The sequence below is a fragment of the Pieris brassicae genome, chromosome 10, assembly GCF_905147105.1.
Source record: "Pieris brassicae chromosome 10, ilPieBrab1.1, whole genome shotgun sequence".
NCBI lineage: Eukaryota > Metazoa > Arthropoda > Insecta > Lepidoptera > Pieridae > Pieris > Pieris brassicae.
The window spans coordinates 16,969,543-16,983,828 of NC_059674.1; the positions used below are offsets into that span (position 1 = coordinate 16,969,543).

The 14,286-nt window shown below is 32.4% G+C and overlaps 2 protein-coding genes across 3 annotated transcripts; both read right to left on the bottom strand.

Annotated features, from left to right (window-relative positions):
* Positions 1 to 499: 499 nt before the first annotated feature.
* On the bottom strand, positions 500 to 2,338 carry LOC123715253 (40S ribosomal protein S9). 2 transcript variants are annotated; one of them, XR_006754410.1, is made up of 5 exons: positions 2,231 to 2,338; positions 1,610 to 1,841; positions 1,246 to 1,432; positions 803 to 921; positions 500 to 698 (listed from the first exon to the last, which is right to left on the bottom strand). XR_006754410.1 is itself a non-coding variant. In XM_045670199.1 (4 exons), exons 2-4 carry the CDS (start codon positions 1,830 to 1,832, stop codon positions 524 to 526), a joined length of 585 nt encoding a protein of 194 aa, XP_045526155.1. In that variant the 5' UTR covers positions 1,833 to 1,841; positions 2,231 to 2,337; the 3' UTR covers positions 500 to 523. The 2 variants fall into 2 exon arrangements, 1 of the variants encoding a protein (XP_045526155.1); XM_045670199.1 differs by lacking the exon at positions 803 to 921 and having other exon boundaries at positions 2,231 to 2,337.
* A 3,843-nt stretch (positions 2,339 to 6,181) lies between these two features.
* On the bottom strand, positions 6,182 to 14,141 carry LOC123715537 (protein KRI1 homolog). Its single transcript, XM_045670587.1, has 12 exons — positions 13,967 to 14,141; positions 13,471 to 13,668; positions 13,171 to 13,286; positions 12,630 to 12,778; positions 12,155 to 12,299; positions 11,616 to 11,825; positions 11,358 to 11,493; positions 10,953 to 11,032; positions 10,437 to 10,571; positions 9,331 to 9,474; positions 7,832 to 8,001; positions 6,182 to 7,317 (listed from the first exon to the last, which is right to left on the bottom strand). Exons 1-12 carry the CDS (start codon positions 14,082 to 14,084, stop codon positions 6,252 to 6,254), a joined length of 2,667 nt encoding a protein of 888 aa, XP_045526543.1. The 5' UTR covers positions 14,085 to 14,141; the 3' UTR covers positions 6,182 to 6,251.
* Between the last annotated feature and the right edge of the window lie 145 nt (positions 14,142 to 14,286).

Genomic DNA, 14,286 nt, shown 5'->3' on the forward strand with positions numbered 1-14,286 from the left:
ATATCAAAAATAATTCTAATTAAAAAAATATGTTATATGTGAACATTCCATTAACCTCCTGGGATTGTCTATTCAGTATATACCTAACTTAAAATAATGTTCTTAATACAACTGTAAAGAATTAAATAGCATTATATTATTTTTTTAAACATTTCTTTTCGTTGACATTATTAAATGCCATGTTTGTACCATAGCTGCTAATGCAAGTTGTTTGTTCATAAAGCTTTATTTTACTGATCTATACTGTTCTTATCAATTAGGTATATCCTAGTGTTAATTGCAGTGCTACTGCAATAATTTCAGCTTGTGTAAGTAATTTTTTTTTAAATATTTCTACATCACTAAGTTTTCCGCAAGGTCAAGTAGATATTTAATGCAACATAAGTTTTAAAGCAATCCAGACGAGGATAGGCTGCTGTTAGGAGTAAAATATGATTATTTAAAATCAATTAAAGTATATTTGTTCTATGTCTTTAGTCATTTAAATTAAACAAGAAAATAATAACAATAGTTATTTATTTGTTTAATCTTCTTCCTCATCGTTAGCAGCACCACCACCTTGTCCCTTGCGGAGGTTCTTCCTCTTGACACGTCCAGGTCTGCCACCTCCGAATGGTGACTTCAGGGAGAAGTCAATGTGTTTACCAGAGTCCAGACGGACTATGAATGATGGGATGTTTACAACTTGCTTGCGAACACTAAAATTTTCGAATAATATTAATGAACAAATAATATGTATACAATAACCTAACCTAGGTAAACAATTAATCATTAAGTTTTTAAAAGTAATATATTACCTTACCTTATAAAGGCTCAAAATGAGCACATTTCAAGACATTGATATCATACAAAGAATCAAGTGGTCTTTAAGAAAAATATACATTTTCAAACCGGCTTCACCCGGGGTTCATTCAGCATCACCTGCATTTGATTTGATTATCAATGCAATTAAAAGTATTATAGTAGCATTAAAGTAATTGCGTTAATTAAATAATAGACATTGTAGTTAACAGATAACCAGAACTTGAACATCAAAGGAGATGCCAACTTATTCAGTTCAAATTAAGATACAGAGGCCCAGTTAAACTATACAATTATTTGAGGGTAATAACTTGACATCTTACATAATTGGGATTTTTCAGCTGGATGGGAAGGCAAGCAAGTTTTCAGACTTTACAAGATACAAATTCCAGAGGTACTCCTGAATAAGATTGATAAACTTTTTACATATAATGAGCAACGTACCGTATATGTCTCTGCCTAATGAGGATCCTAGCATGATGAATAGATTTAGCCAGTCCAGCTTTGAAAACTTGCGTTTGGAGACGGCGTTCCAAGAAATCTTCAATTTTTAAACCCAAGACGTAATCAAGCTTCATTTGCTTCTCATCAAGCACTCCAATACGTACTAAACGACGAAGAAGCGCGTTACCTAAAAATATACGGCTACTTAGTTTAAGATAACATAAAATTTATAAAACATGCATTCGTAACATTGTCAGTAAATTTTGGGTCATCAATTGATATTATGACAAGAGGTTGCCATGTTCGTTCATCACGTAATTGTTTTATGCACCGAGTTATTTAAATCAATTACACATTTATTTACCTTCAAACAATCTTTTGGGATCTTTCTCTTCTAAGGTTAGAAGCTCACGGGCAGCCTTACGGATCCTAGCCAGTGTGTACTTTACTCTCCATACCTCGCGCTTGTTCCTCAGACCATATTCACCGATGATCTTTAATTCCTGATCAAGACGCGCCTTCTCAAAAGGACGACGTGGGGTTACGTATGTCTTCGAAAAGACCGACGGCACTCGGTTGTTCACCATGATGGCGAGCTAAATTAAAAACAAATCAATTACAATTCTATACATTTATTAGGCACCCTTGAAGCTTGTGTTTGAGGTTTGTCGCCACTAAACGTTGCAAAGAAATTATTTTAAAAAAAAAGGTTATTTGGGCTGAAAGGATAGGACTTTCTTTGGGAATCGGTATTAATGGCACTAATTTAGCCTCAGGACTTAGCCCAAAGTCCGGCCATTAACATGCTATGTAAGCTAGTAATGGGGCGAGGGAGGCATAGCAAGTAATCCACCGTAATCTTTGTCAATATATTGCAATTAGCAATTATTCAAACGGACAAAGCATGAGTTGTTTATTTCTTTTAACACTATTAAAATATTTTTATAAATTTCACTTTATTATGGATGCACAACAGTAAACGTACCTTCGTTGATTACGGCCCGCCGAAAAAGAGGTTAGGGTAAACTCAAAACACAAGTGGCAGTCGCCTGTCGTATGAATAGCCAACAGGGTGCCAATTGTCACTGTCAACCTAAGTTCTATAGATAATAACTAAAGCGTATATTAACATATAAAAGTTACGAACTCTATTCAGAAGTTGGTTGTCAAGAAGGAGATCCTCATAGACCGGCTATTTTTAGTCTTACTATAAAAAATCTTGTATACATAACCACTTACTATATATTATGCGGGTAGTCGTAACGTTTACAACGCATCCTTATAAAACAATCAATATCTTTATACTATAAAAAGCAAATAATTAATATCAGTGGATTATATATCTCTAGAAATGATTGTAATTTGTGGATATCGGAAAATGTACGAATAAATCGATATCCAAAAGCGTTATTGCAGTCTCAAAGATTCAGAGGTAATAAATTGTTAGTGTCGAATTCTTTACTCGAGGGAAAAGTGCTTTTTTAGTGAGGCGAATCTTGAACAACACTTCAATGTTGAGGTTCATGGCCAACTAGAATTTAAAAATGAAAATCTGGTCAAAATAATTGGTGAAGTATTCTCCAGTACGGACGGCCAATGTTAAGTTTTTAATTGGAGAATTAAGTTTTAAGTTCACATGGGTCAAACATCTATATCCGTAAGGGTAAAGACGAACCAGCCAAACGTCAGCAAATCATCTCGTTGGAACACCATTGGTTATGACAAATCTTCAATCAAGATACACTATTTATCGCAAAGATCGGATAAGAATAAAGGCGGAGTCCTCATAGCAATTAAAAAAAGAATTGGAAGTAAACGTTTGAAAATCCCTGAAAAAGAAACCCTGGCCCCCGTCAACAATATCAATATTTCACTTGGTGTTTCTTTAATAGATTTTATATCTCTAGGCTGTCTTAATTAATCAATACAATTATGTTCTTAATATTGATAAGAGAATATTGTATATAGTTCTTTCTAATATTGTTTTTACTTTTCGGGAAGCAGATAATCCCCTAATTAAAAAAGATAAACTAAAACCTGCACTAGAAAAAAACTTAAACTTTTACAAGGCAGATTATTCTGCAATTATCAGTCATCTACTTAACATTGAGTTGATAGAAGCGCTAAATGTGGTAACATCGTTGACATGGTTGCAGCATTTTATTACGAAACTGATGGTATCATGGTGTCATAATTGACACCTCGTCTCGTCATTGGTGCCTCGTACGAAAATCTTAAAAATCGAATTACCTGCCGTGTTTTGATTAAGCTACAATTAGATTACTTTTACCACTAAATTTTAAAACTCCCGCGGATTAGTATGAATTTAAATTGCTCGGTAGCCCTTACTTGTTGTGTTTAATTAATCAGCAATAAATACAAAGCATATATGTCCTGGAAATGTTGAAAATATTAATGTTATAAATAATATACAACATTTTTGAATTTCAATAAACACAGAATATACTCACAAGAAATATGGAGGTGGTGAAAAAGCCACATAAATTTGCGAAATAGATTATTTATTTGAGAGCACTTTAGGTCAGTTTTCAGTAGCGATGATATTGTAATCAATGAATTTCAAAAGGCCACAATATGTAATCACTTATCGTTATGCAATGTTAGATTGAAAACAAAATTAGATATTTGATTACTTAAGATATGGGTAAAGGATGTGGTCCAGACGGCAAACCAACTGTTTTTATTAAAAGTTGTTTATCTTCCTTGACGTTACCTTTAAAAGTAATTTTGCATAAATCACTAGAATATGTAAAAAGCTAGAATCAATCTTGTATTTGCCATCATTTCGCGATAGACGCCTCCTGATTATCTTTATTATACAATATTTTAAATAACTTGGTAGATTTACCAATTGTTTTAAATAAAGTGAATTTTCTCTTAAAGAGAAACACAAGTAACACATCAGTCCCTTTTTTACTTTCGAGCAGTGAGGACGCACATCGGTTGTAAAGGCATCTACACGTAGAACGCTGGCTACAGATACCGGCAAACTTCTTGAGCATTAAACAAGGGAGAGGGGGAAAGTTTGCGCATCGTACCGAGATCACGCGATCGACACTATAAATCGCTTCTGCGCAGGCGAGTACATTTGTTCAAGATGTTTGGCGATATCTATACCGGCGCTGATCTATCAACACTTATCGCTATACTTTATGCCGAACTAGCGCCGGTAGCCAGCGTTTTGCGTGTTGCATTAATGCTCCTCTAAGCAGATCTCTATCTGTCAAATATATCAGATTTTAATTTAATTGGTCTAACATTATTTTCATAAATGAGAAATTAATCTGCATGGTGAGAATTTAGACACCGACATTAATAAAAAAAGACCCAAGTATAAAAGTAATAAATAAAAATCACTGTACCTGAAGGTGTACTGATTTTTATTAATTCATCAATACCAAACTTTAAAGATCGTGCTCACCTGATCTTCTGGATATTACCGCCCACTCAGCGCTGTCATAATTCTGTCTTTTTATTCCCAACTTAACTAAAGTACTTCGCTGATTTTTATAATCTTTTTAAAACTTGTTTGTAATCTATTTTTAACGTTCCTCATGAAACATGTTCTTGGAATTAAGCATTGCTCCCTATTTGCTCTGGCGCATAAGCGCCTAGATAATACCGGCGACCGCTCAACGAATAATATTGCAATACAACGAGACAATGCTGCCAGCATTTAAGATACACTGCCACAGATGCCAAACTTTTCTTTAAAATTATCTATTTATAAATTTTTAATTATTATTACTATATTGTAATTTTTTGCAACAAAATATACATAAATCTTAGTCCTGTCTTAATTTAAATCATCGACATTCATTTATTTTTCAACATCGTCTTTCTTAATACTCCGAATTTTTGGTATATTTATGAAACATACCAATATTATTATTTTGTTTTTATTAGGTACATACTTGCATGAATGCTATAATAGTAAAGGATGGACACAACACAGCATTTGTTAAAAAAATGCTATTTTTTAAAATTAACTAACCCAGATATTGACAGATTTTAAATGTGTCTTTAATGCCTGGTTATGTAGTCTATTATGTATATATATTGTACCGAAGATGGGTCGACTGCAATGTTTCTAGATTTTTCCACTACTTTTGAACTTTTCAGCAGGCTGTAATATGATTTCTGACCGTTTCAGGAGAGGGTCAATCAGATATTAGAAAATTGTAATTTCCATAATGTTACCCTAGTTTTCAAGAAGCTGAAACCTTTTTTCAGTCGGTTTCACAACATGTGTAGTAGAGTGGTGTAGTTTTCAGGAGACCCGTTTTCAGGCGTTTTCAGGCCTAGTTATACCCGTTTGAGGAAGGAATATTCTAGACCGAACTTTCTAGGTGTGAGACAAGGACGAAATGATACGAGAGAGAGAGAGAAGATCAGAACTTTCTCGAAACTAGACGAGCACTCTAGAACGCCGTACGACAAGGACGGAGCAACGTGCGAAAGAGACAAAGAGTGCGGACGTTCTAGAATTGTGCAATCGCTACTCAGTAGCAAGCCCGCCTAGAAAGTTCTCGAATATTGTTTAGAGTTATTCCCAGGGATATATAAGCGAGCCGAAACGCGACTAGTCGCCTTTAGTTTTGAATGCGATTACACGAGAGGAACACCGAAGCGATAAAGTGCGAATAAAGTGATTACAAGTGATAAAGTACAGTGTGAAGAGTGCATAAGTGAAGTAATTAGTGACTGTGTTTTTGCGTGCAATTAGTGCATCTCTGCAATTAATTTGTGCCCATAAATTCCTCATTGATTTATCAAGAAATAAACCTTTGAAGAAATCTACGGCATTTTCTATCCGATCCCCTAGCTCGTAACAATATGTAGTCATTACATAATATCTAATCTCATAAATAAAAAAATAAGGTCAATGTAAAAATATTTTTTAAAATTACCATAATCATTTTACATACAATTTAAAGTACACAAAAAATATAAATTTATTTTAATAGATTCCATAACAATAACATTTAAAACTTTTTATATTTCAAGAAACTTCTATACTTTTTGGGATTTAACCCGTAAGCCTTCAACCGTTCGTCTGATAACTTTGCTAGAGGATTTGTATTTTCATTCTTATCGTGAGACTTCCACTGTTTCTTGTTTTTATTCTTTTTCCTAGGGATATTGCTATTATCAACGTTGGCTTTACGTTTTTGCGTATTTTTAGTTCTCGCGTGAGTGCTTGCCTTATTAGACGCTTCCGTAACATCTTCTACTATGAATTTGTTATGTTTTGTTTTCTTAATTTTATTTTTTGTATTAACATTATCTAGATTGCCATTTATTTGGCTTTTGTTCTCGTTTATTTCTCCACTGCTTGTTACACTTAAAGTAGCGATTTCATTATTGAGAACTTTTTTATGTTTTTTCTTACTTTTCTTGTCTGTATCTTTAGTTATTTTCCCAACTTTCGTGTTATCGTCTATGGAAATCTCAATATGTTCTGAATTATCCTTCACAATATCTATTGTATTCTTGGCCTTCTTTTTCTTTTTAGACTGAATATGGTTTTTAGAATTTATATCTTGACTAATTAAATTATCTTCATTTCCTACATTTGACAGTTCATTCGTTATAATGTTACCTTCTTTTGTATTCTTGGCCTTCTTTTTCTTTTTAGACTGAATATGATTTTTAGAATTTATATCTTGACTAATTAAATTATCTTCATTTCCTACATTTGACAGGTCATTCGGTATAATGTTACCTTCTTCTGTACTCTGGGTATTCCTTTTCTTTTTAGACTGAACCTGGTCGTTACAATTTATTTCTTGACTAATTAAATTATCTTCATTTTCTACATTTGACAATTCATTAGTAACACTGTTACTTTCTATTGTACTTTCACGATTCTTTTTCTTTTTAGACTTTTTATCAGGTTCAGCCATGATAGTCGCTTCTGAATTTATTTTTTGATTTTCTAAAATTGTATCATTTGTAGGAGTTGCGTCTTCAGATTTACTTTTATTTTTCTTCTTCTTCTTCTTTTTTTTCAAAATAGTCTCTTCAACAGGTACTACTATTTCAGGCTCTCTGAAAAAAAAATATTTTTGTGTGTTTTGATATATTTATTTATTTATTTACTATCACTTCGTTGCACATAATTTAAAAACATAATTAACTAAAAGGAGGACAACTGGCGGCCTTATCGCTTTCGAGCGATCTTTTCCGGGCAGCCACTGTGAGAAGAGAAGGAAAATGTATTCAATTGGATAAGGTAGGCAAGAAGTGCAAAAATACATAATACACATAGTTGTTGAGACAAAACTAACCAGAAACTAGAAAAAATAAACAAACTTAAACTAAAAAAATAATACATGAAAATTAAAAGGTAAAAAGTGCGCATGACTCACGATAATTTAGGATCAGTCTCACGTCAGTTAGTAGTTAGATATATGTTATATATAATATAGTTTTGCATTTTAGATATGTAATATTTGCAATAACAAATGGCTTTGCATATTGAATTACCAAAATTAGATTATAAAAATCTCTAAGCGGCAACAGCTATTTTAATAAAACATATATTACCAAATATTGAACTTACTCTGGTAGATCCTTAAACAGACTGGGTAGTATCTTCTTTTTTAGTCTTTCATCTGCTGCTTTCTGTCTGTATGTGTTAACTTCACTCTTCTCAATATTCTCCGGACGATATTTTACAAGTTTTTTAAGTGGGACCCACTGTGTCAATTCTTTGTCATCTGCTAGCAGAATCTAATAATCATTAAATAAGGATTTTATTGAGGAAAAACGTTAATTATGAGTTTATGCACTTATTCTATTTTAGAGATTTAATAAAATATTTGGAGTTTAATAAAAATATAATTTCAGTAACACGCAACTGGCACCAGTGCAACGTCAGGTTAGGCTTTTTAAGTAAGTAGGTATCTAACTACAGTGGAATCTCTATAATTGGAATGTCAAGTTAAATGAAAACAAAATCGAGTTAACGAGTTTTCGACTCAACGAGAACTTCGACTGCTGAAAGTTCGAGTGTATTACGCGATTTCTAAACTCGAATATCAATAAAAATTCCACTTAACTGTTGTAGTATATATTTTATACATATTAGAACAAATTACATATTGTAAACTAAAACTAAAATCCGGTGCTTCTGTTGATGTAAACTATTTACAGTAGTAAACAAAACGTCACAGCTGTATTACGTAGAAAGTTTTATGAATGTAATCATTAATTTTACGTGTACAACACAAAAACAATTGATTCGAAGCCAAAATTTCATTTTGGATTTTATAACCATTATTTCGGGGGGTTCCAAGTTAGAGCGAGGCCCCATTAGTACGTTGCGTTGCCTCATTTTTCATATATTTTTTATAACATGCCCCACTAGACCGTTGCGTCGTCGCGCGCGATGTTTCAACGGATCGACGGACAAGAGACGAAGCGGGAGGGAGGGTGATGCGAAGCGCCGCTGCGACACATTTGTATTTATCCATTGCGAAGGCCGAACTGAGACGCAACCAGTGTTGCTGCGACGCTCTTGCGCTGCGACATCGTGCGTCGTCGCAACGCAACGCACCAATGGGGCCTCGCACTTAGACGTCAATATATTTTAGGAACTACGACTTACGGACTTTTTGAAATTCGAATTACAGAGTATAAATATGTATTATCAATACTTCGTAGGGAAGTAATATTGTGTTGAGTTACACAGTCCAATGTCAGGCTTCCACTTCGAGCGGAACGGACCCATTACGGACTCCGCTACACTCGTAACGATGTGCTTCCCAAAAGCGGAAATGGCGGGCATAAATAATTCGAGATAAGCCGTATTCAGCGGAAGGTTGTCAATTTTGGCATAAAATCTAAACTATTGCCATAATAATAAAAAAAATGGCAATTTTTGTCGACTTATTGAGGATGTCGAATTAACAAGGTTCGAGTTATAGAGATCTCACTGTAATACATTTAGTTGACTATAAGTAATATGTATGAGTATTTCTTTAATGCAAGCAAGGCTACTATATTAAATAATTTATACTGAAAACTTGTGACTTAGCTGATAAATGTTACAATAAATACCTCTTCAATACTGAGTCCAAAGTCATTTGGTACTACATCTCTGTACTTGAATCTTGTCGGCAGGTCCCCAATGACATCCTCACAGTCCATTTTATAGTATTCTTCCATATATTCAGCATAACTCTTTTCCACTTGTGGAGCGAACTGAATGCATAACAGTTAATTTAGTTCAGTTAATACTTTACTTCTTGAGTAAGCCCAATACCCATTAAGCCCTTAACTAAGATATGGCGAGGCTTAGGACCTAAAACTCTAAAGCGTGCTAATTATTAAAAAAAAAAACTGAGACAAGACAAGACAAGACTGATTTTTTTATTGGTATATGCGAAAGCTTCCGTATATGGTGTAGTTCCATGCTGATTAATATGACAGCAAGATAACTACCAATTAAAAAAAAATGACATATTCTCATACATTTGTTAACGCTTAATACGATTCGTCATCCCGATTAATACGCCCGAGCCCTAGCCGAGAGGTCTAACCGAGCGCTCTAACGCGAGCCCCCAGAAAGGTCCCCCCCACCCGCACGTGAAGAACCCGAGATACTGCAGGGTTTTCCAGGATATTTCTGGATATCCATTGATGACAATGTAGCACCATATGAAATTCAATCACAAAACGAGGCCCTAAGTGATAATGGTGAAGACGAAGATGAGTCAACTCCGTTTTTGTCAAATGCCCAACCATTATCAGCTGTTAATGATTTAAGACGCTATCTAGCTTCTTTGGATCAAAGCGAATACGCATTGGAAAAGTTGAATTACGTTGAAAATATTTTAATCTTTCTGTCAAACCAAAATAAGTGATTATTTTAAATAATGTAATTACAATTACACTACGTATTAAATGTAATTTATAAATGTATAATTTTATACCTATATATACCAAAATTAGAACATAATACATAATAGTATGTAGTACTTTTTATTTTTCCTATCCCGTTTAATACGCGTTTTTGGTAGGGTCCCTGAGAAATTGTCTTAAGCGGGTTTTACTGTATATGTTACGGGCGTCGTAATCATTTATCATACAAACTTCCTGCCCTCCTCTGAATTATGATCAAAATCAAAATGTTCAATGACTTTATAACATTTTTAAAATTATACCTTAGGCTTTTCCTGTGCAAGTATTTCGGCCAGTTTCGATTTCCGTTTCCTGTTTCTGCGCTTCTTGTTCTGATCTCTTTTCAATTCCTCCACAAGATTCTCCTTAGCTACTTTTGGATCGTAGTCAGCATCCATCTGAAAATATATCCACGTGACTGGTGTATAAAAAATAATATTTTTTAATTATGATAAATGAATGTATTTTTCTTTTATTGCATCATTCAATTGCCAAAAAAAAAAAAAAAATTCTGTAAAAGAAAAACACTTATTTTTTTTTAGATCTCGTATGGATAGTATGAATGAATATAAAAAAATATATTATTAGTTACAACTTATTGGCAAAGGATGGAGAAGCCATTTCATTTTTAAAATAGTCTTCGTCTAGTCTAGTCAAGATCTGTCGACAAGTTTATTTTGTCTTAAGCCCATATTTACTATTTACTCTAAATGACTCGACTCTTTTAGTTTTGTATAAATAGGGTAAAAGAAATGAAATTAATTACTGTCATAACTTACATTGAAATCTTCATCTTCGCAATGTAGTCCATCTTCATTTTGCCTATTGTCTTGTTCCAGATTAAATTTGTCCCAATTTTCTGAAATATATATGAGAATTAGTATTACATTGCCAATTCATAATTTAGTGTTGAGCGCTGGTACCTTTTTTACTTGAAAAAAAAAAACAAGCTGTATATAGCCATCTACCTAAACTAATGTCATTTTTGACATGACACATTTAACCTGACATTCTTGACAGCGCCTAAAATAATCTCATCTGACATGACCTAAATGAGTTTTGAATACAAGACTTAATATACTTATCTGAGCCATCTATAGCAATTTGTAACGTCACAATGTCAATTAAAAAACTGCATTTAAACTCAGATTATGTTGAGATGATGCAGATCAGTTTTTACTTACCAATCTCTAGCTCCTCATCAAGATCAGGAAACACTGGTTTCTCATCATCAGCTTCTCCATAAAACTGTTCATCAAATATTGCTTTCATCCGTCTATCATGCTCAGCTGGATCAAAGTCTCCTTCTATATCTGCTTCCTGTGTATAAACTTCAATATAAAGTTCAGTTCATTTGAACGCTATCAAAAGTTTTGGGTTTATTATTCATACCAAATTATAAATTTTTCTTATAAAATATATAATATATATATTAAACAAACCTCAAAAGCCAATTCTTCATTCCCTGTGACTTCCTTGATCTTGGCGATCTTCTCTTGAATCTCTTTCAGTTTAAGAGCTTTCATTCGCCCAATCTCCTCCATCTTCTTTTTCTTCTCCTCTTCTTTTCTTTGCGCTATTTCTGCTCGCTTCCGAGATCTACGATCGTCTTTGGGACGAATAAAGTTCATAGTTCTGGGATAGCGTTTTAGCTGAAATAATAAAAATTTAAAACAAATAGGTTTTTGTGACTATTTTAGAAAATTGCTCATTTTTAGAATAAGAACCAGGCAAAATTCTATGCTAGACTAAAAACTAAGTGCAAATCCCATGTGTCAAAAAGGTTTTATTTATTATCACAGAAATTTCCAAAAGACAAATACTTCAATCACCATATTATTAAAGTATAAATAATAATAATTGTGCTAATTAATAAGAAAAAATTAGTAAAACAGAATTTCATACAACCTACATACATAAAATGTGGATGTATCTTAGTATCATCATAACATACATGTCATTATATAAGAGATTTGCTCACATATTCATCATCAGGCTCTTCAAATCTGAAGTTGTATGCTCTCTCGAATTTGCCTTGCTCCTCCACAGTTTTTTCATCAGCTTCAAGATCTTCATCGTCGCGGATTTTCTGATCTGTTTTCTCCGCTTCTTCTGTGTCTAGATATCTGAAAGTTTATATTTAAGCCAATTTAATATATTTGTTGTATATGTCTACCAAACAATATGCTTCATTTGAAAATAAATACATGCTCTTTTGGTTGACATGTATTGTAATCAATATGTGAAATACTTAATCAAAAAATTTACACCAATCTATAAATACAGTTTTGCACTGATAAATAAGAAAACATAAAATTTGTAATAACCACTAATCAGCAAACTCTACATGACCTAAGAAGGGAGATTAGTATATTTGCTCTATTTCCTTTATTGGTCCATATTGCTTATGGGTAAGAAAGACAAAATAACCATTATCTTATTAACTATTAATGTACCTCTTATGTAGGATGTAGTCTCTAAGAAAAGCTTCACCATCATTCAGTTTTGGATCAGACCACAAAGCTTTCAATGGTTCCAAATCCTTTTCAATTTCTTCATTGATGTGATCAGCTTTACCAGTTAAATATTTCTTTAATTTTCCATCCTATAATTTTTTTAAATCCCAATAAAAACTTGTCAAATTCTATCACTATATGAATTTTATCTTAAATGTATTTTTTCAAAATCGTAAATAATATGATTGATCATTTTCTGAATGCACAATGCTAATAACTTCATGAATTTATAATGTGCATATTTGTATTAATGCCAGTAAAACATGCATAATTAAATGTATCCCTAAAAAGAAAAAGTGTCAATATGTTTTCCAGTATATACATCTTGTATTTCGTCTGTGTCTCTCTCAAGTCATTAAGCACTTTAATACAGAGTGACTCATACAATTTTTTTTAAAGAGTATATAAAATATTAAAGCTTTGAAGTGCAGTCAAGACTTATGTAATCATGTGATGAATAGATTTTAAATTGTAAAAATACCTCAGTTTTAGCAGGGTCCTCTATTACAGCTTTTTTCTCAATATTAAATATATTTGGATTATCATCGTCCTCGTCACTGTCAGCAAAAGTTACTTTCTTCACATCCTCAGTTATTTCTAATAAAAATATTATAATTTAAAATAAGTAAAATTAATTTAATATATTTTGATTTCAGTTTCTTTATAAATTATGTATATAGTGAAATGTTAAATTTTTAAGATACAGTGTCCTCATAAGTGTTTCAAGTTTATTACAAGAGTAGATTAGAAATTTAACTTAAACTTAAGATATTTTAAATACCTTTTTCCTTTTCCACCTTTTCATTGAAGAATTTATAATTGGGATCATACACTCTAGGATCCTTAGTTTTTAATAAGGATAAGGTTTTAAGAAATTGTGTTTCTACTTCTTCTGAAATTTCTGGAAGCTCATCACTTTCATCCTCGCTGTCTGTCCCAGATACATCTGAACTGGGTTTCTGACCATACTTTTGTTCCACTATAAATTATAATAAGTACAAGTGATATTTATTACTTTATTAATATCTAATAACTTGCCCAAATACTAATTTTAATATTATATTTAACTAATTTAACAAGTAATATTTAACTTAGAAAGATTTAACCATTATTGATATTTTTTTAACATATCTGAGATGTAATTATGTCTTTTTTTATATAAATTAAAAAACAATTTAGGCTTGTTATATTGTGTCATACATTCAGGAATATATTAAAAAAAACAGAAAAATATAAATATAAATGAGAGATCTACAAAAATTGAGATAATAAATTACATTTATGAAGTTCTTCCTTCTCCCGCCATCTATCATAATTCTTTGCATAGTTGTTCTCAGTTTTCAAATCAGCTTCATCTTCCTCTGAATCTTCGTCAAATAATTTCTTTTTAGTCATAGCTACCCAAGCTCAGAAAATAAATTTTAAAATAATTGGTTTCACACGTGTGTTTTTTTATTTTCAGACTGCACAGATTACCTATACAGATACATATTTTTATAATATTTTTATTACTTAGTACAAACCACATGTTCAGACGCAGTCAATTGCTATGTAATTCTCACCACCATATGTTTTTACAATTTTTTGACTGCTGACA